General features: G+C 37.4%; 1 protein-coding gene and 1 pseudogene across 1 annotated transcript in view; one reads left to right on the top strand and one right to left on the bottom strand.

The window, feature by feature from the left end:
• NUP205 (nucleoporin 205) overlaps positions 1–21,695 on the bottom strand; it is an 81,642-nt gene that overhangs the window by 22,491 nt on the left and 37,456 nt on the right. The window contains exons 22-33 of the mRNA XM_024737986.1: positions 21,511–21,635; positions 18,403–18,517; positions 14,334–14,483; positions 13,693–13,764; positions 13,175–13,332; positions 12,576–12,656; positions 11,572–11,763; positions 10,800–11,067; positions 10,609–10,707; positions 2,777–2,925; positions 1,629–1,820; positions 613–734 (exon numbers count right to left, since the gene is read on the bottom strand). Of these exons, the coding sequence (XP_024593754.1) occupies positions 613–734; positions 1,629–1,820; positions 2,777–2,925; positions 10,609–10,707; positions 10,800–11,067; positions 11,572–11,763; positions 12,576–12,656; positions 13,175–13,332; positions 13,693–13,764; positions 14,334–14,483; positions 18,403–18,517; positions 21,511–21,635 (1,723 nt within the window). The remainder of the gene's footprint in view (positions 1–612; positions 735–1,628; positions 1,821–2,776; positions 2,926–10,608; positions 10,708–10,799; positions 11,068–11,571; positions 11,764–12,575; positions 12,657–13,174; positions 13,333–13,692; positions 13,765–14,333; positions 14,484–18,402; positions 18,518–21,510; positions 21,636–21,695) is intronic.
• LOC112394978 (ras-related C3 botulinum toxin substrate 1 pseudogene) lies at positions 14,790–15,345 on the top strand (annotated as a pseudogene).

Raw genomic sequence — 21,695 nt, forward strand, 5'->3', positions numbered from 1 at the left:
AAAATAATTTCACTTGAAGCTTTCAAATTAGCAAGTAGTTGGTAAAATGTTAAAATGAGAAAAATATAAAATACTATTCAAGTCATCAAGAAAAGAAAATCCACAACAAATTATAATTTTATTACAATACTTTAAAAGACCAGTATAACTGAAAACATGTACTTCTACTAAACAGAACAATAAAGTTGGGAAGAAAAACGTCTAACAAAATGCTCTCCCATTTCCCTCTTATGTTACTGCTCTAAAATGGAAAGCACTAGGTCCCTACCCAATTTTACCCTTATTAGCAACTTTCATTTATTAGTTAATGGCAGGGGTATATGACCAAACAAAACCATCAAGATGAGAGTACTGCTCCAACAGAATTATAAACGGCAAAATTATGTTTGAAATTTTTTTTTTTCCCTTAATAATCCTTTACTGGTAACTTTAAAAAAAGCGGCACGGGGTGGGGATGGTGGTGTGATGAATTGGGCAATTGGGATTGACATGCATACACTGATGTGTATAAAACAGATGACTAATAAGAACCTGCTATATAAAAAAAATGAATAAAATTAAATTTTTAAAAAAAACCATAAAAAAAATAAATAAATTGATATGGATGCTTACCCCTGTGGGTCCATTTCTGGGCGCATGTCATAGACTTGGCATTGTGCCAGCCTCACAATCACCCCAGACCTCAGCAGCTCTAAAGCGCCCTGTTGTATCTTGGCCACTCTTGTGAGAAATGCCTAAGAAGTTATGAAACAAAAATCATCAGTACAGAGATCAGAGCCAAGCGTCTCACATTAAAATGAGACTTTCTCATAGCACATTTCTGATCTGTAATCACCGGTGAAGAGAAATTCTGAGCTAGCTAGGAAGGGGCATATTATACCACCTTAACCATAGGATTTTTATGAGGAGTAAACGGCACAATGTATCTGAAGTGCTACATACGCCTTGCAAGGATTAAGCATTCAACTAAATCATCATGTGGGCTTATGGAGGGCAGGGAAGATTGTTTTGCTCACAGCTGTATCTCTACTACCTAGTGCCATACCTGGCATGTAACAGATATTTAATAAATACTTGTTGAATAAATGAATGAAGGAAGGAAAACAGAATTAATGAAGAATCTAAGACTTTAGTGCTTCTCTTATTGTGACATTTGTGGTATTTTTAAGCAGGAGGAAACAGAAATTAAAACAGATTTGGAGGAAAGGAAATGAATTATAGACACTGTACCGAAAAATCCTGTGTTTAAAGTAGAAGCAACACATCTACATTGGAATTTCAACAGGCAACTAACAGTCTGATTTTCGTTGCGGAAGGACATTTTTGCTCACTCTTCTCCTCATAGACCACTGGGTGTCATGCGGCTTTGCCACCACCAGCAATCGAAGTGAGTAAGCAGCAGTCTCAGTACCCAACTAACCCTTTCAGGATCATTTCAACTCAACTTTGGCATGCTCAGAAGATACAGTTCTAGCACATGTGCCCAAATTTAAAACTCCTTAGAAATGATTACAGTTCGTATGATAGAAACATGCACAATGCAGGCCACGTTAATTTTCTTTAATATATCCTTAACCTCAAGAGGAAGTGACCTGTTGATCTAACTTCAAGTGAATATAAAGCCTTACCATTTTGGATTCGTATGTATAAAGGGCTTTTAAAAGGGGAGGCTGTGGAGTGAGTAAGCTCTGCAAAGTACGGTCATCTTCTACCAAGCTGTCCACAAGCACCTTCAAATAGCCACTGTTAGAAAGATACAGAAGCCACTGCTGCTGCTTATCTACGGAGACAATCCGATCAAGTAGAGCCAGTGCCAGCATCTGACGAAAGAACACATCAAAATCCAAAATGTGGAGATGGCTACCAAAATCAACAACAGTAACTCCCTTTATCTGGAAATGTTTAAAAGTTTTCTTACAAGGAGAATGGTTGCCTGCAATACAATTCTCTCTTTTTTTTTTTTGAGAAAAATGTATGTATGTATCCAGAATCTTGATTTATTAATAAAAGAAAAAATTTCAGGGTAAAGTTACATTTCTGAAACAAAACCTAACACATTAAAATAATGGCATTAAATATATTTTAGCAAAATCTAAACATTACTTGCTGGAGGAAAGGGATTTTTAAAAATAGCTTTTCCCCCCCCTAATTGTAAAGTTTCACATGCTCCTTGTAGAAAACAGAAAACTTATACAGAAAATACATTATCTGAGAAACACAGATTACTTTGTTCTATGTCTTCCCAAATATTTTTTTAACATAATTGAGAGCGTACTACATGATTCAAACGCTATGTAATTTTCCACCAGCAGGGAATTATCTTCTCACTGTATTATCACCAGTATGACATAATATTTTAAAGACATATAAATGCAAATACTCATTGAAAAAGCAGAGAAAGATACACTCAGTATAAAAGCTACGTATCCAGTATTCTCTTATGCCAAGATCTTGATTAACCAGCATCTCTGCTGGTTAATTTCTACCAGTGTAAGGCAAATCTCAAAATTAGCAAAAAGATTATTCTGCTTATAAAAGATTATTCAGACTGTTCAGGGTACAGTCTGAACAAATAAAGGATTCTGAACGTAAGTAAACAAAACATATGAGTGAACAAAACAGAAATTCAAAATTATAGTAAATAAGAAAATTCACTAAAATATATTACAGAAAATAATTCCCAATATATAACATACATTTGAAAAGCTGATCCAGTTTATGCCTTAATAAGTCAAAATATCTATCCAATTATAATACTAAGCAGGAGTTACTGTACCCTTCCAATCTCATGACCATCACAAGCATCTCGACAGACCACTTCCATGAGGGCAGCACCATAGCTCTCAATGATGGCTATGTTTTCTCGCTGTAATTTACTAAACACATCTTCAGGGGCGGTCAGCCTTTCCCACATGGTTTTCTTGGCTAAAGGGTTACAATAGAAGACATATAAAACACTCCAGCACAAAGCAGTTTGGTAACTGAGTAATTACACCTCATACATGACGACAACAGAAAAATCCTTCCATTATTGCCTGCACACAAAGACCCATCAACCAATGAGTCTAGGCAGGTAAACTTTAAGAACACAATGCACTATGCCATGCATGTACACTGAGAACAATGGTATTAGGAAAAGGATAAACTATCCTTAAAGAAATCAAAATGAACTATGAAACCCCAGGAGAAACATTCCTGTATTTATTCCACTAATCAATCTGGTTTTATCTTTTACTGAGATCTATGAGAATTTGGCTACAAAGGAGCAGGTACAAAGTAGACAAAGATCTGCTTCCAAAAAACAGATATTTTATTCTTTTATATTTTTTAATTGAAATATTTATTAAAAAGAAAAGGTATACTCATTATGAAGATAATTTAAATTAATTAAATTTAATTTAATTCAAGGAACACTGATAAAGATAGGATCATATGCTTTACATAGATTCCTGTAAACCTTTTAGAAAAGTTTCATAAATACACTACATAAAGCAATAATCTGTATTTGAAACTAATCTTATGACTTTTCCCCAACTAGCACATGGTAGCAGGTTTTTTTTTAACATCTTTATTGGAGTATAATTGCTTTACACTGGTGCGTTAGTTGCTGCCGTATAACAAAGTCAATCGGCTATACGTATACATATATCCCCATATCCCCTCCCTCCTGCGTCTCCCTCCCACCCTCCCTATCCCACCCCTCTAGGTGGTCACAAAGCATCAAGCTGATCTCCCTGTGCTATGCAGCTGCTTCCCACTAGCTAACTATTTTACATTTGGTAGTGTATGTATGTCAACGGTAGCAGTTTTTAAACTGAGGAAAGATTCTCAAGACAGGGTGATCAGAATGGAGGGCAAAACAAAGCAGGTTTAACCATGAAAAATAAAAATAACACACAAGGGCTTCCCTGGTGGCACAGTGGTTGAGAGTCCGCCTGCCGATCCAGGGGACAAGGGTTCGTGCCCCGGTCCGGGAAGTTCCCACATGCCGCGGAGTGGCTAGGCCTGTGAGCCATGGCCGCTGAGCCTGTGCGTCCAGAGCCTGTGCTCCACAACGGGAGAGGCCACAACAGTGAGAGGCCCGCGTACCACAAAAAAAAAGTACACACAAGGTGGCCTATATTCCACTATAAAGTTTGCAGCAGTCAAACCCTCAGAGTTTTTTTTTTTAATTTTGTTTGTTTGTTTATTTTTTCCCTAAAATATCTTTACCACTACTCTGATTTTATTTTAGTCATAGTTAATTTCCAATAGTGTCAAAACAGGGTATGAGATTATTTTCTCAGCCGTGTCACTTCCTTTGGTCACCTGGTCCCATCTACTTCTATTTCACCTCCCTCCACTCTCCACCTCCACCCCAACGCTGCCACCACACTAGCCCTCAAATTCAGCACTTCCTTCAGTCTCAGGATCTTTGCACTAGCTGTTCTTTATATTCTTCCCCAGATCTTAGCATGACTGCCTCCTCTTCATCATTTCAGCCTCTATCAAATATCACTTCCTCAACTACATCCCAGCCTCCCTCCTTCTCCCACCCCACACACAATATATCACAGTACAATTTTATCTTCTCCACAGTACTTATTTATCAGATTTACTCAAATTATGTTATTTTTTAGTTTCCATGCTTGTATCTCTGTCTCCTCACATCGAATGTAAGCTTATTAACAATGGGATTCTGTCTTGTCTACCACTGTTTCTCCAGAATTTAGCACAGTGTCTAGCACATAGTAGAAGCTCAAATATTAATTACTGATTGATTGACAGCTTAAAGGCAAGTTTAGAAACTTTGCTCCAGGGATGCCACCAGATGCTCTCAGGGTGGGGTACCATGGTGGGTGGGTTTTCAGGAACCCAGCCTGAAGAGCTATGGCATCTCCTCTTCTGTTTTATGCATAGGACTGCCACAAAATTATCTGAATAAGGGCTTTGGACAAAAGTCTGAAAGCCACCACTTTATAGGTTTAACATTTTTTAGCCATGAATTCCTTAGTTCAAACATTCTTATGTAAATGCAACCCCACCAGAAGAGTCCAGCAAAACTCTTAATTTCCTTTCTCTTCTTAACTCTTATAAAACTTGTAATTTATACTTGGGGTTGGCAAACTAAGGCTTGTGGGAAAAATGTGATCTCCCACTTGTTTTTGTAAATAAAATTTTAATGCAACATAACATACGTCTCTGGCTTCTTTTGCACAATAATGGCAGAGTTGAGTAGTTGCAACAGAGAACATATGGCTTGCAAAGTCTGAATTAGTTATTATCTGGCCCTGTACAGAAAAGGCTTGCTGGCATCTGGTCTATATCATCCAATTTAAGGCTTATTGTTTTATAAACACATATATTGCCATTTTTACTAGGATAAAAGATTTTATGAAAGCAAGAACCCAATTAATGTTTCCTGCTTCCTGGAACAACTAAAAATAATCAACCACCAAATTATTACTGATTTTTGTTTGTATTGTAAAAAGGGGAAATAATCTAAATGTCTAAAAATGGGTAGGCTAAATAAATTATGGTATATCCATAAGTGGCAAAATCTATACAGGTATTAAAAATGTTACTTAATAAGGCAGGAAAAGCTGATAAATTACTAAATAGAGAGAAAAGGGAAGATTTAAATCAATAAAAAAAGATGGCTGGCTATAACCAAAATGTCGTGATAATTATCTTAGAAGGTAAAATGTGTGACTTTTCCTTTTGTTTATTAGTGTGTTCTAAATTTCCTATAATCAATATTTATTTTTAAATAAAAAAAATAAAAGCTACAAGATTTTTTTTTTTTTTTCAGTACGCGGGCCTCTCACTGCTGTGGCCTCTCCCGTTGCGGAGCACAGGCTCTGGACGCACAGGCTCAGCGGCCATGGCTCACAGGCCTAGCCACTCCGCGGCATGTGGGATCTTCCCGGACCGGGGCACGAACCCGTGTCCCCTGCATTGGCAGGTGGACTCTCAACCACTGCGCCACCAGCGAAGCCCTAAAAGATATTTTTAAAATATCTGATTATGAATTTTTAGCCAGGTTCTAAGGTTCTAGGACCTGACTCGGGTTGTAAAAAAAATAAAAGGAGTGGTGAGAAATGTACATCTAAATTCACATCAAGCATAAAGCCTGCACCCACTACACACATATATATAGCCTCAGCTGGTATTTTAATTTTTTTTTTATTTTTATTTTTTGGCCACACTACACAGCATGCAGGATCTTAGTTCCCCGACCAGGGATGGAACCCACGCCCTCAGCAGTGAAAGTGCGGCGTCCTAACCACTGGACTGCCAGGGAATTCCTGTAGCTGATATTGTTTTGTTTTGTTTTTTTTGCGGTATGCGGGCCTCTCACTGTTGTGGCCTCTCCCGTTGCGGAGCACAGGCTCCGGACGCACAGGCTCCGGACGCACAGGCTCAGCAGCCATGGCTCACGGGCCCAGCCACTCCGCGGCATGTGGTATCTTCCCGGACCAGGACACGAACCCGTGTCCCCTGCATCGGCAGGCTCTCAACCACTGTGCCACCTGGGAAGCCCCTGGTACTGTATTTTTAAGTCACTTATTGGAGTCAGATTCACAAGAACGGAGTTAACAACAGGCAAGATGCTCTATGAAATCCTTTTAGTCCCACTACTTTATGACTAAAATCAGAGGTGTACTTGTACTATAATTCTAGATCATACTAACACCTAGACCATAAAAACTGAAAATCTCATGATAGAATCCTAAAAAATTTAATAATGGCAAGAGATTATCTTTTCTAATCTCTTTTAAAAAGATGATTGGATATTACGGTTTAATAAACAAAGAACAAAAGGAATATTCTTGATCAGAAGTCGCAATAGCCCAGAAGAATTATGAGCAGAGCAGAAAATTCTTCATTCTTATTATAATTCCTAATTCTTATTTATAAATAAAAGATACTACCGAGTACCATTAACTCGTCAAACTTAAAAAGAAAAGCCAGTTTAGAAGAAAATAGAACATATGAAAAAAACTTATAATAAAAGTACTTAAAATTACAATTCAAAAAAAATTTTTTTTTCAAAAAAGAGTACTTAAAATTACAATTCAAAAAATTTTTAAATTAAAAATTCTAACTGACATCTTCCATACAGCTATATCAATCAACTATAAATTAAAGTTGAATGATAAGCTCCTAGAAAATAGAAAGTTAAAAATGAATCTGTTTTAAAAACAATATAATCCATTTTACTGAAATTACAACAAAACATACAAACAGGGCTAATCTCACAGAAATAAAATTAAGGAGGATGCACTATATCCTCTACACTGAGGTGTTAGCATAACTTTATAGGTTGGCTTTATAAACATTTATTGAAAACATTAATCTGATTAAAAATATGCTGAAAAGTATATATCTTTGTCATTATCAATCTGTTTTTAAATGTGAAATATTTTTATAATACCAGAGCTTAAGGAACAGATCAATAGAGAAATTAAGAACATAATAATTGGGGTTCACATTAAACATTTAGGCTCTGGTCAAATTATCCACTTTTTCTTTCTAGTGGTCACTGGTAGAAAAGAGAGAGAATAAAAAGGTGAAAAAAATACAAAGAGAGATATTTGTGATGTCAATGGCTGTCAACTAAGCCCCAGGAATTACATATGCAAAAACAATGTCAGATTTGAACTACACTGTTCTTAATTAAGGAAACATGTAAGACCCTCCAAATAATTTTATCAGAAAAAATATTGGGTTGGCCAAAAGGTTCATTTGGGTTTTTCCGTATCATCTTACAGAAAAACCCAAATGAACTTTTGGGCCAACCCAATATATGCTTTGGTTCCTCCCCAGATCTACTGCATTGCCAGCTCAAAGTGATAGGATCCACCCATATGGATTTTCAGAAAATTAACTATATGCTTAAGAGACATTTGAATTTCCTTTTCCCTAAACTGCTCATATCCTTTGCCCATTTTTCTGTTGGGTTATTGATTTGTAGATGCTCTTTATTTATTAGAAATTAGTCATTTGTGATATGAGCTACAAATACATTGCTGATACTGAATTCTAATTCTCAGATCTGTCAAAAAGAAGCAAGTCACTTAGCCTCTCTAAGTCAGATTCTTTTTATACCAAACAGGGAAAATGGCTGCCCAGTATTCAGTACATATGTTTATGTAAAAATAAAGAAAAAGTGGTATGAAAAAATAAGTATATAAACATTAAAAATTCAGTTTTTGTTTTAAAACAACAGAAAATAGGTACACTAGCACAAAAGTATGTGCTCAATAAATATTTATTAAATATAATATTTCTAATTTGAAAATTAAAAACACTAGTATCTAGGGAATAAAGTACTTTGCTATCTATCTAAAACAAGTCAAAATAAGCAGTAATTACGACTAAGAAAAAAAAGCTACTTAAGGGATAAAATTGCTCTAAAAATAGATCATTTGAAAATTAAAAACAAAGGAGAGGGACTTCCCTGGTGGCACAGTGGTTAAGACTCCACGCTCCCGGTGCAGGGGGCCCGGGTTCGATCTCTGGTCAGGGAACCAGATCCCACATGCATGCCACAACTAAGGAGCTGGCGAGCCACAACTAAGACCCGGAACAACCAAAATAAGAAAAATAAATAATAATAATAATAAAAAGATAACAGATTTTTTTTTAAAAAAAGGAGAATCTTCTTTTATGGTCACACTGCTTTTACCGCATCTTGATAATGACTTCTTATAAAGCACGTTGTAGAGCTCCACCTAGTGGTTAAGTGGTGATTTTTGCCAATTCAACTAAATACAACGTTAAAAACTTTTTTTAGTCAAGAGGAAAATGGGGGAGGTGTATTGGCAGATTATCTCTCTTAAAAAAAGATCCTACTTCTTTAAAAAGTTTCTCTGAACTATTATTTTTAACGACCTTAAAAATATTTTTGTGTATTATTTATGCTGGTAGGAAATTCCTATAAATACATCATTTGGCTATTATTACATTCTAAGAGAGATATTATACAAAAATATATAGCCAGTAATGAATAATATGAGATAATCTAAGTCTTACACACAGAGTGGTTTTTAAGAATCTGTGTTCAGGACTTCCCTGGTGGCGCAGTGGTTAAGAATCTGCCTGCCAATGCAGGGGACACGGGTTCGAGCCCTGGTCCGGGAAGATACCACATGCCACGGAACAACTAAACCTGTGCACCACAACTACTGAACCTGTGCTCTAGAGCCCGCGTGCCACAACTACTGAAGCCCACGTGCCTAGAGCCCGTGCTCCGCAACAAGAGAAGCCACCGCAATGAGAAGCCCACACACTGCGAAAAAGAGTAGCCCCCCGCTTGCCACAACTAGAGAAAGCCCACGCGCAGCAACAAAGGCCCAACGCAGCCAAAAACAGATAAATAAATTTATAAAAAAACAAAATAGGGCTTCCCTGGTGGCGCAGTGGTTGAGAGTCCGCCTGCCGATGCAGGGGACACGGGTTCGTGCCCCGCTCTGGGAAGATCCCACATGCCGCGGAGCGGCTGTGCCCGTGAGCCATGGCCGCTGGGCCTGCGCGTCCGGAGCCTGTTGCTCCGCAACGGGAGAGGCCACAACAGTGAGAGGCCCGCGTACCGCAAAAAAAAAGAAACAACAACAACAAAAAAAACGGATAAAAAAAAAAAAAAAACAAAATAACAAATACTCATTAAGGTTCTCAGAAAGCACAAGGAGCCCATTATGAGAAGGTACTTATGACAAGTTCTTAAATAGCAGAGTAACTCTGGCAAAGAGTATTATACGCTGGTCTCCTGAATAGTTAAAAACATTTTTCACATTTGGCAATGAAAGAATCCATATTATTAACTCTTATTTAAAAATGCTAACTATATGGGAATTCTTTGGCAGTCCAGTAGTTAGGACTCCGTGCTCTCCCTGCCAAGGGCCTGGGTTCAGTCCCTGGTTGGGGAACTAAGATCCCCAAAGCTGAGCGGTACAGCCAAAAAAAGATAACTATAGTTTACAAAGTTGATTTATCATTGTTTTAAATACACAGATCTTTGACCAAGAAATTCTACTCCTTGGAATTTATCCAAGAAAAACTTCACATTAGTACAAAAAGACATATGTATACTACTGATGAGAATTTAAACTGGTAGAAGGCCATTTGGTAGAATCTATTAAAATAAAAACGTGCACCCTCTTTCACATGGAAATTCCACCATGAAGTATCCTTCTTGAGAAATATATAGGCATATAAAAGAATATTTGATGCAGCTTTTTTGTGATAGTAAAAAATTAGAAACAATTTAAACACTTATGAATAAGGCAAATGGTTAAACAAATGGTACTTCTATACTATGGAATAACAAAGCTATTTTAAAAGATATGTACTGTATGTATTGTTCAATGGGACCAGAGGTGAGTGGGAGTTACAAAAATATATAAGCTAAAGTAGTATTTGAGGGTCTGCGCTTACATTACTTTTGTACTATTGTCACAATTTTAGAAAACTAAACATTCTTCCTTGACTTTAGAGCAAGCACTTTGATTCCATAAAGACTCATTTATTATAGCTTTGCTGAGCCAAAAGATGAAAAGGTGATTTTTTTTTTAAATTTAAAGTAACCAATCTCTAAACACAGAAAAGACAGAAATCTAATTCTACCTGCTTCTAAGGTGTCTGGTTCATCCGGTCTCTGGGCAATCTGTAAGTAATAAAGCAGAGAGCCATACAGGTGTGTCCTCACTCGCTGGAATCCGCCACCTAGGAAAATATGGTAGCGTAAAAACCTTTTTTCAAATGAAGTTAAAACAAATACAGAAGTTGTAAGTTATAGAAAATTTAGATGAAAAAACCTGTCTTCAAAATGAAGTCTAACAGTTTCTTCAATATGATATGAAGTGAAGAATCTCCAATAGAAGCAAACCCCACCACTGCATTCTCTGCAGGCGGAGGTGAGGTGAAAGAGTTATCAAGCACAAAAGCATAATGAGCCTCTCCGGGTCCCAAGACTACTGGTTGCTTCTGTTCTGTGCGAACGGCTTGGCTTAGGTGAGCGGTCAGGGTGAACACAGCACCTGCTACCACTGGCATTAACTCCTGTGCTGCTTCATCATCCAGTATCTTAAAGCAGAAAGACAAATCAGAGTGAGCACCCTGCTTTCAGCTACAGTCATTAACATGTCTTATACATTTAGCTTTTCAATTACCATAAGAATATAAGAATGGAATTGTATTGTTCAAAGACAGTAGAAGCTAATACACAAAAAGAAATTTAAATAGAATGCTGGGTAACATGTTCTTAACCAGAAGGGAGCCCTATCAGAATTCCCTAGAGGTTTTTCATGGAAATTAACATAATGGCCTCACCACTAGAGTCTCCCATTCAGTAGGTCTAGGGTAAGATGTGTCATGTAGATTTCTTAAAAGCTTCCTAGAAAATTCTGATACACACTCTGGTTGAGAACCATTACTGTACAGAGTTAATACCTTTTCTCAAGAAAAGTCTTAACACTGGCATTGCACAACTCTGTTTACTCCAAATGGGAAAAAAAGAGTGGCAACCTATATGTTTAAATGATATAAATATTCATTTGGCAGTATAAAGTAACTTATGAAGCATGTCACCTTATCATGCACATCTTGTAAAATATCACGAATAATCAGCTGTCGATCCTCTGCCTGAATGAGGTCCTGAGGGCAAGCTGTCAGTATAATCTCTACCAGCTGCCTCCATGACTCCAGAGCATGCCGTTTTGCATGAAGACACTGCAACAATTTGTTTCTTCCTACCACGTACTGAAGTATAGTGCTGATCTCCTAAAGCCGCAGAAATTGAATTGCAAGGTTAACACACAGGCAAATAACGTCTTTTAACCAACAGGTTCCTATTTTTAACACTGTCAGTTAATCCGAAAACATTTATAGAATACTCCGGAAACCTCCCACATGCTTGCAAGTCAGCAGATAACTTTTCACATTATACTGGTAGCCAGAGCTATGAAAAATAATAAATAAGGCTGTGTGTGTATGTGCACGCACGTGCGCATGTGTAAGGCAGAGGGCAGAGGTGATGTGTGTGGAAATGAGTTTTTAACCCCATCTTCTTTTTTCTTGCAACTGTCTAGTTATACTTACTCTGGAACACTAGAGTTCCCTAAAACCCAAGTTCAATGGCATGTTTCCTTGATGTGTCTTTTATTTCTTTGCCTCTTGCTTTGACCTCACCAACTGTGTTTCCATGAATGTGGTTCTTCCCACCTGCTCTCTGACCCGAATCTCCCCATTTGTGGTGACAAATGACTCCTTCCTCGCTGATAGGGAGCAAGTGAACTCTATTACACAATATGAAAAGGTTACAAAATCCTCAACTAACTTAGCAGAAAAGATGTTATTTCTTCTGGCATCCAGACATTAACTTCAGTTCAGCTTTTAACAGTCACAAAGTCAAAAGTGAAAGATACAATTAAAATTTCACAAAGTCAAAAGTGAAAGATACAATTAAAATTTAACTTCTAAGTAGTTTACTAATAATGAACTAGAAGTCAATTCACTGTTTTGTCTTCTAACTGGCAATTTAAGTAGTTAAGTAGTTAAAAGGTTAAAACTAACATATATTCAACAGGGCTTACCTCCATTAGTAGAGGTCTCTGTCCTATGGCTGCCATACCCTGAAGGGCATTTACTTCGGCTACAAGAACTCTATGAAGAAGCTATATAATTGAGAAATGAGAGAAAAATAAGACCATTTCAGACACTGGTAGAACAATAACCTAGCAATTACTCTAAACTGCCCTAGACGGAAAAGTTTCAGATACCTTTATATATAATCTAATAGTGGCACTGTCCAAGTTTCTGTCAAAAACAGTATATCCCTCACATGCCGGAGAGTGATACCAAAGAGCGTCTATGGCAGGAAAGTTAGTGGAACTGCACGGGATAGCTTCTTCCTACTAGTGAGGTGATTACCATTTACCTGGTAGAGAGTTAAATGGGTAAAACCACTCCATTGTGATAGCTGGGTAGCATGACTACTAAGAGGTAGGTGATAGGGAACCTTTTATAGAGGCAAAATTAGTGTGGCCTATTCAGTTTTCTTTCCTGACTGTTTGAAAAGTGAAAACCAGTCCAATAAACCAATATCTCTATTAGAAAATAAAAAGTTATTTTTTCCTTAACGACTCAAAGTCTGAACCACTTGATACCGCACATGCTCTAAAGCAACGCTCACCTTGACATTGCAGACTGTCTGTCCCCGTAAATTCTTGTGTTCACAGTTAGCAATAACTTGTTCAATCTGGGCCCGATCAAAGAAATCCAATTGCAAAGGCTCGGGGATCTCCTGACTGAAGTCAATGGAGTCGAGAATACTGAGAATTTTTCGACGTACTAGAAATAATAAAAAGTAGTTCTATTTCACTTGGGACACTGAAGAGAAGAGCTAACCACCGTACTCAGCTCACCCTCTAAGGCAGCACTATGTTCAGAAAGGACATCAGTCTGGAAATTGAAGACTGTGTTGAAATCTAAATTGGATTTCATTTCTAATACATTCATTCGCAAAAATATTGTTTTCCCATACTATCATCTTAGTTATAAAAAAAATTTTTTTGATGACAAACAATCCTTTATATAGCTTTTCTACATCAGTTCAGAATTTGCAGATGCAGGCATTAATTACCTCTTGAGATTTTATGCAATTTAATATATACGTATCTACAAATTTATTACAAATTCAAAGGGCTTTACCTTTTGTAGTAGTATCAAAGTGCAGGAACCCAGAGACAGACCGATTTTCATCTTCTATTCCTCCTTCCCCATCTGTTGGGAGCATCAGTAATAAAAATCAGAAAAAGAACAACACACTTATAAAATTTATTTGGAAATAACAAACATAAGGTATTTTATTTCTAAGTCACTGTTTCTAGGTCAAAGAGCCCCTTGCAAACGGATAATTAAAATGCAAAGATGATGAGGACTTATCAACAACATTCATCTAACTCTTTCCGTCTCTGAGATCCACTTCACAATTGTACAGAGCATAATCAGAACTCCAAGAGAGGCAGGACCCAACCATGCCAGTGAGATGACTAGAAAAGCGTATGCTTAATTTGCATGTAAAATACGTATTAGAATATCTTGGGTCATGCTGGCTCAGTGTGACAAACTCCACTGTGTATCTGTGTCTATGAATACAGCAAAATGTGAATGCTCCAAACAACAATAAAATTGCAATTATGGGTGATTTTGTGTTTTAAGGAAAAGAATTCTAAAGGCAGAAAGAACTTGTTTGGCCTACAATCACATACTAACCGTAAGGTTCAGATTTGTGCTTGCATTCACACAGACCAGTCAGCAGCATAACAATACTAACGCCAACACATGTTCACCTGAGTATGGTTTCACTGGCATGTCATCCAGTAGGAGGTGAAGGAGCCTCTGGGTGTGCGACCGTTGGCGATTCAGAGAAGTCACCCTTAGTTCTATTGAGGCAGTCTTCATCAGCCATGACATTTGGTTCAGCATAGATATTTCATATTCTGGAATTGAAATATGAATGTTTAGTTTCCCAGTATAATAACACAAGATCAGAACAGACCTAAAATCCATAACTCACCAGATATTTTCCCATGTAACATAGTCAATATTTTATGAAAATTGGCACCATAATAATTTATCGCTCTAGAAAATTAAAAAAGAAAAAAACAGATGCCAAGGGAGAAAAAATAAACTAGTATATGTGTATGAAAGTTGAGCAAAAGCAACTGAAGAACAAAAAAGAATCAAGTTTCTGTCAACAGAATAATTTCACACAGACGTAGAGGATTCTGAGTCTACCATACCAGATGCAGGCCATCAAGTGTGTGGTGGCGGGAGACGGCGCAGTAGGTAAAGCTTGCCTCCTCATCAGTTACACGACCAATGCCTTTCCTGGAGAGTATACCCCACTGTCTTTGACAACTATTCTGCCAATGTTATGGCGGATGGAAAACTGGTGAATCTGGGCTTGTGGGATACAGGTGGACAAGATGATTATGACCTATTACGTCCCCTATCCTATCCGCAAACGGATTCTTAATTTGCTTTTCTCTTGTGAGTCCTGAAAATGTTCGTGCAAAGTGGTACCCTGAAGTGTGACACAACTGTCCCAACACTCCTATCATCCTGGTGGGGACGAAACTTGATCTGAGGGATGATAAAGACACGATTGAGAAACTGAAGAAGAAGCTGACACCCATCACCTACCCACAGGCCTCGGCCATGGCCAAGGAGATCGGTGGCATCAAATGCCGCTCGGCGCTCACACAGCGAGGCCTCGAGACAGTTTTTGATGAAGCTATCTGGGCAGTTCTCTGCCCACCTCCCGTCAAGCAGAGAAAGAGAAAATGCCTGCTGTTGTGAATGTCTGGGCCCCTCCTGCCTGTCCCGTCCCCCCAGGACACTTTGTACGCTTTGCTCAAACGGTGGAGACTTTGCACTCAATGCCAAGTTTTTGTTACAGATTAGTTTTTCCATAAAACCATTCTGAACCAATCAGTAATTTCCAGGTTTTGTCTGTTTAAAGTACTTTCACATTCTATTAAAGTTTAGCCCTAAAATGACAAGCTTCCTTAAAGCCTTATTTTTCAAAGCCCCTATTCTTGCTCAGATTAAGAGTTGCCAAAATACCTTGTGAACTAAGTTGCACTGCTGGGCTAAGAACACTAACCACTAAACTGTTTAAAGACCTTTGTTTGGAAGAGACTGTAGCTTCTGAGGCAGGAGATGCAGACGCTCGCTACTGAGTTTCAGACGTGAAGAGCAGTACAGCCTCCTTCCTGAAACGCTGTCATTTAATGCATCCTGATTTACCAGCCCATGTTCACTACCTAACATTGTACTTTACATCATAATGAATGAATGTAACAGCTCAGCTCTTTGGATCAATCTTTTTGATTTCATAGTGAGTTTTTTGAACAAATTAGTGTATTAGCTTTTGTGAGATTTTGAACAGAGCTCTTACTCCCATGCTCCCTCCGATGAAGCATTCTGCTCTGGCCGTGGGTGCACTGGGTGGAGTGTGTGGAACACTTGTGATCAGATGAAGACAGTATTTTAACAAAATATGGAAATTTACACTACATTGTATACGTAATAATTAAACTATGAAAAGTGTCACAGGTAAAAGTTTTAAAAGGTTAATTTCTGTCAAATGCAGTAGGTGATGAAGAAAGGTCAGTATTATCAGTACGTGTTTTCTTAAGCTTTTCCTTTTCTTTAAACCTGCCTATCCCTCCTGAAATTGGGCATTTAATGCATCTTTGATCTGGTCATTCTCATAGTTGCAAACTTAGTATAAGTGCTTTTCTTATAGAACCCCCCCTTTTTTTTCTTTTACAAATTTATTTATTTTATCTATTTATTTTTGGCTGCATTGGGTCTTCATTGCTGCTCGCTGTCTTTCTATAGTTGCAGCGAGCGGGAACTACTCTTTGTTGCGGTGCGTGGGCTTCTCATTGCAGTGGCTTCTCCCGTTGTGGAGCCCGGGCTCTAGGCACGTGGGCCCAGCAGTTGTGGCTTGTGGGCGCTAGAGTGCAGGCTCAGTAGTCGTGGCGCACAGGATTAGTTGCTCTGTGGCATGTGGGATCTTCCCAGACCAGGGCTTGAACCCGTGTCCCCTGCATTGGCAGGGGGACTCTTAACCACCGCGCCACCAGGGAAGCCCCTAGAACCCCTTCTTAATGAGCAATATGCCTCCTTGTATTATAAAATCTTTCTGAATATGCATTAAAAAATTTTTTTGTAGATTAGTAAAAGTGCATTCCTGTTTTCATGTTACTTTATTCAAAGCCAATAAGTGCTTTCCTTGGTCTTCTAGTAACTAGGTATAAAAATCATGTGCTGCAGCTTTACAGTTTTTAAAATACTTTAGATATTCTTAAACTGTAAACCTTGCCAGATCACCGACACTGCACCTGGACTAATAACACTGATCCCCCACCGCTTGCCTCACTGAGTGCACACACACTTCCTGTCTTTGCCCGAACGATGTTCCTTGGGGTCTGTGAGGCTCTGTAAACCCTGTGCTCATGCTAACGAAGTTCTGCACAACTTACCCACTGGCAAGAATATGAGCTTGGACCTTTCAACCACTAGAACAAAATCGTTTAAGCTGACAGTTGCAGAATGGTGGAGTGTTTTTACATTGATCTTTTGCTAATGCAATTAGCAGTATGTTTTGCATGTATGACTTAATAAATCCTTGAATCATGAAAATAAAAAAGAAAACTCAAGTAATTCGCAAATATTTAACTTGTTAAAAAAAAACTACCATAAAATTTGATTCTTATTTCAGAAACAAATACATTTTTAAAAACTAAAATAAAACTAAATTGCATAATTTTATGATGTCTTGAGATTATGAAGGACATTTGGTCTAATATATAATTAGGACTGGGAATCCCTTATACAATATAAGTTTTTGAATCCAATATTATTTCAATATGCCTGGCTTTGAAGTCCTAAATTAGGACAGTTTTATAAATATAAAATTCACCAAACACTACTACTACTGCTAGTAATAATGATTACAAGCAAAGCTAGATCAATTTTTAAAAAGTAGAAACCATAACAGGCAAGATATTAACTGTTTTTTTCTAATTAGGTATTAAAAAGGGTTTCTTAAAAACCTTATAAACAAAATCTTAGGGCTAAAAATAAAATACACTTATTATGAAAATGAAGTGAAAATTTTCTACCACTAGGTAATTCCCAACAGTCTCTCAACACCATACTCTAAAAAGTAAATAGAAGCTGATAACTACTAGTAATGGAAATTTATTACAAAATTTGTGAGCCTAGATTTCCTAAAACATAAAGAAGATACAAAATAAACTTTAAAAAACCTCAATAAAACCACTACTGTCTGGATATAATATGAACTCAGAAAACTTATAACTTGATCAAAAAGAAAATTATATAAAATAGAATCCTATAAAACATAGGTAGCCTGGGATAACTGTGTTGATCAGGCCAATAAACTAAAGTTATAGTTTCCATCGTAATTAGTTTTCTATTTTTCATTTCAAGACCTGAATTCGTTTCAATACATACACAAGAAACAAAAGTAAAACAGATTTTTATGAAACAATTTCACTCAAAAAAATCTAAATTTCCAGAATCTTCTTATATATTTTCTTATCCCTTCAACACAATTTTAAATTTTTATTTGTTAGTAAATGGATCAAATTCCATCCTTAACAGGCTATTTTAAAATAATTTTATGCTGGCGGTTAAAACATCAGGTTTCTCAAGAACAAATTACAAAAGCAACCCAAAGGAACACAGAAGCAAAGTAATAAAATGAGAACAGAATTCCACAAATTCTAAAACCGCTACCCCCAACTGTTATGAAATTAAAAATCACTCAACACATACTTTACAGATTTGTTTTAATAATAAGGGAAAATAATGTCCTACCTTTGTTAGAAAATGGTAAATGTTGCAACTGAGAAAATAAGAAGTCCTGGCTGGTTCTCAAGTATCTCATAGTAGGACCAGATGTATCAGAGCATGCACATAACTGATATATCACCTAAAGAATTACAGTAAAATAAGAAAACTGCCAAATCAGCTTTTTATATTATACATTTTAAGAAAAAAGGCAAACTTAAACCTACTAAGTGGAAACTAAGACCCATTAGCAACTAAAGCAAAATGGATAAACACATATACATATAAAATAAAAGCTCAGAGTTACAAGCTGTTCTTGGCACACTAACTCAAAATATACTGGAATACAATTGGAAAATGCTGACAACAGTATTATGGGACGAATCTTGAAATCACCCTAAATATATTAATATTGAGTTGGCCAAAAAGTTTGTTCGGGTTTTTCCGTAAAACCTTATGAAAAACCCAAACGACATTTTTGGCCAACTCCAATATATATACATGTAGTTAATTAACAGTTTTAGTATTTTAACTATTATTAGTAGCAAATTACTCAGAAGTAACTTCTAAAAACCAAAGTTATGTATTAATCAGTTGATAAAAACTTTGGGATCAGAGAATCCCTTGCAGGCATCTAACTCTATGTATTCCCAAAGAGCAATGGTTCAGTATTCACCAATTCAGTGTTCGCTGTGACTATACAACTAGTAATGACAACAGACTGTAAATTCAATTTGTGTCTAGAAATACAGTCTTAAGAAAAATATAAAATAACAAAAGGTAACTAAAGATGTTGAGTAAAGCAAAGTAAAAAGACTAGAAACAACCTAATGTAATTTATACTGTAGCAGCATAGAAAGTTTACGGGGGGGTGGGGGGGACACAAAACTGTATGTCTACCGAACATACCTAAATAAATAACATGTATACCCAAGGAAAAGATAAGAAGGGAACACAAGGTAAAGCTTAAGTACTTGCAGATGTATGCTTGTCTTTCAAACAGCTTTGATATTGTTTTTGACACTCTATAAATACTGAACTTCTCAAAACAAAACCAAGTTATTCATATTAGATGGTAAGTTAAGAAGATTCAAGAACAGATGCTCAAATATGCTCAGATATGGGAGAGGTAATACTATTAGAGGGAGAAGGACACAACAGTGAGTTCCAAAAGCATGAAGAGCCACTTTGCAAGGGTTTGCGTGATACATTTCCTAGTTCCCAAGACCAGGTAGGAAAAATTTCCATCGTTAAAGTGAAGAGAGCAAAGGCACAAGATTCAGTGTCAACTCTTCAACCAGAAGACCTCATACTGCTGGATGATGAAAGTATCAGTAAGGCCCAAATTATTTCCCTTCCATATGATCAAATTTATTTATTTATTTATTTTGATCAAATTTGTTTTTAAACTAACAAGCTCTTCTTAGAGGTTTAATTTTTTCCTGAAGCATAGTGAAGTATAAACCTAGAGGTTGGAACTTCCCTGGTGGCGCCATGGTTAAGAATCTGCCTGCCAAAGCTGGGGACACAGGTTCGTCCCCTGGTCCAGAAGATCCCACATGCCGCAAAGCAACTAAGCCTGTGCGCCACAACTGCTGATCCTGCGCTCTAGAGTGCGCCACAACTGCTGATCCTGCGCTCTAGAGCCCGCGCGCCTAGAGCCCGTGCTCCGCAACCAGAGAAGCCACCGCAATGAGAAGCCCGTGCACCGCAAGAAAGAGTAGCTCCTGCTCGCCGCAACTAGAGAAAGCATGCACACAGCAACGAAGACCCAACACAGCCTAAATAAATAAACAAGCAAACAAACAAATAAATAAATAAACCTAGAGGTAAAGGAAGCCTCTTTCATTAAAAATGGAGCAGTGCTTCTTGTTAAAATGCAGATTCTGACTCAGCAGGTCTGGAGTGGGGCCTGAGATTCTGCGCTAACAAGCTTCCAAGAGGTGATGCTGATGATGCTGGTCCACATTTTGAGTAGCAAAGTCATAGAGCACGTGTAATAAACTGGCGGACTGCTGGTTTAGACATGTTTTGTTTGGCCAGTACAGTGTTTCGAAAAGCAGAGGATCTGGCAAACCAGGGCCTGCATCCCAACAGGGTAAAAATGAGCAGGGGCTGTGTAGCAGGGCATGTGCTCTCCAGTCTGCCAGATTCTCCTCTCCCTCCCCTCCCCATCTATTTGTCTTAAATCTGGTTTCATTCACTTACTTCACCTGCCTAACTCCTTTAGCCCAGATGATTAACCTTATCAATTGCTTCTACCTAAATATGTCAAAATCTGTAACACTGTGCTAAAATATACATCAAGTTTGTTCCCAAATTAAGGGATTCAAAGGAAGACCTAGCTGTAGTACTCAGAAGTAAAGGGCTGTTTGGATAGCTAGAGGATAGAGGAAAACAGTAAAGAATTACAAAAAGAAAAACAGGAAAATAACAAAGAAAAATCTCCATGTTACTAGAAGTTAATGGCGCATTTCTTATCATGAAAATGAGAATCAGGGTGTCACTTAAATTGAGAAATTAGTCGTATCTTATAAAGCCTAGTTCTTAAAATACTTATTAAATGAATAAAACAAGAAATAAACAAAAGAATAAAACACAAGACAACAGTTCTCATTACAGTTTAAACTTACATTAATTTCACTGTCTACCACCTTACATATAGCTATAGGGCTGCATAATTTACATGGTTCTTAAAAAGTACTTTCACTTACATTCTTGCATTCTCATGTAAGTCTCACAACAGCCCATTTCACAGATTTAAAAACTCAGAGAAGTTTCATGGCATGCCCAAGGTGACGTAGCTAGTTAAGGGGCAGAGATAGGAACCAGAGGTCTTCTGACTCAAATCTACTACTCTCATCACCAAAAAGAAACAACTTGAAACACAGCATCCTTGAAAAGTTCCCACATTATCTGGTCTAAATGCATCCAACTTCCCTTATTTTTCAAGTGATCAACATATAGGATCATGTAGATCTACAGGATTTTTATCCATAAATGAAAGACTGGTCAAACCGCTAAATGAAACTCATTTCAATTCAGTCATACTGTTATACTTTCATATCTGCGATGGAATCAAACATCTAATTAAGCTTCTTCTCCTAGGTGCTACAAAGTGCAGCCTCTGTATACCTGGTAACACAGCTCAGCGAGTTGAGGAGATTCTCTCACTGCCACCGGGCCTGTTCTCCCTTCAGTTCCCTTCTCCAAGATGTTTAAGATGGCATGAAGGCAGGTCCGAGGGCAACCTAACACTCCTGCATAAAACCAAAAGGAAATTCAGCTTCTCTTTTCAAATTTCTGCATTAAAAACCTTA

The sequence above is a fragment of the Neophocaena asiaeorientalis genome, unplaced genomic scaffold (genome assembly GCF_003031525.2).
Source record: "Neophocaena asiaeorientalis asiaeorientalis breed wild unplaced genomic scaffold, Neophocaena_asiaeorientalis_V1.1 scaffold364, whole genome shotgun sequence".
In the NCBI taxonomy this organism is placed as follows: domain Eukaryota; kingdom Metazoa; phylum Chordata; class Mammalia; order Artiodactyla; family Phocoenidae; genus Neophocaena; species Neophocaena asiaeorientalis.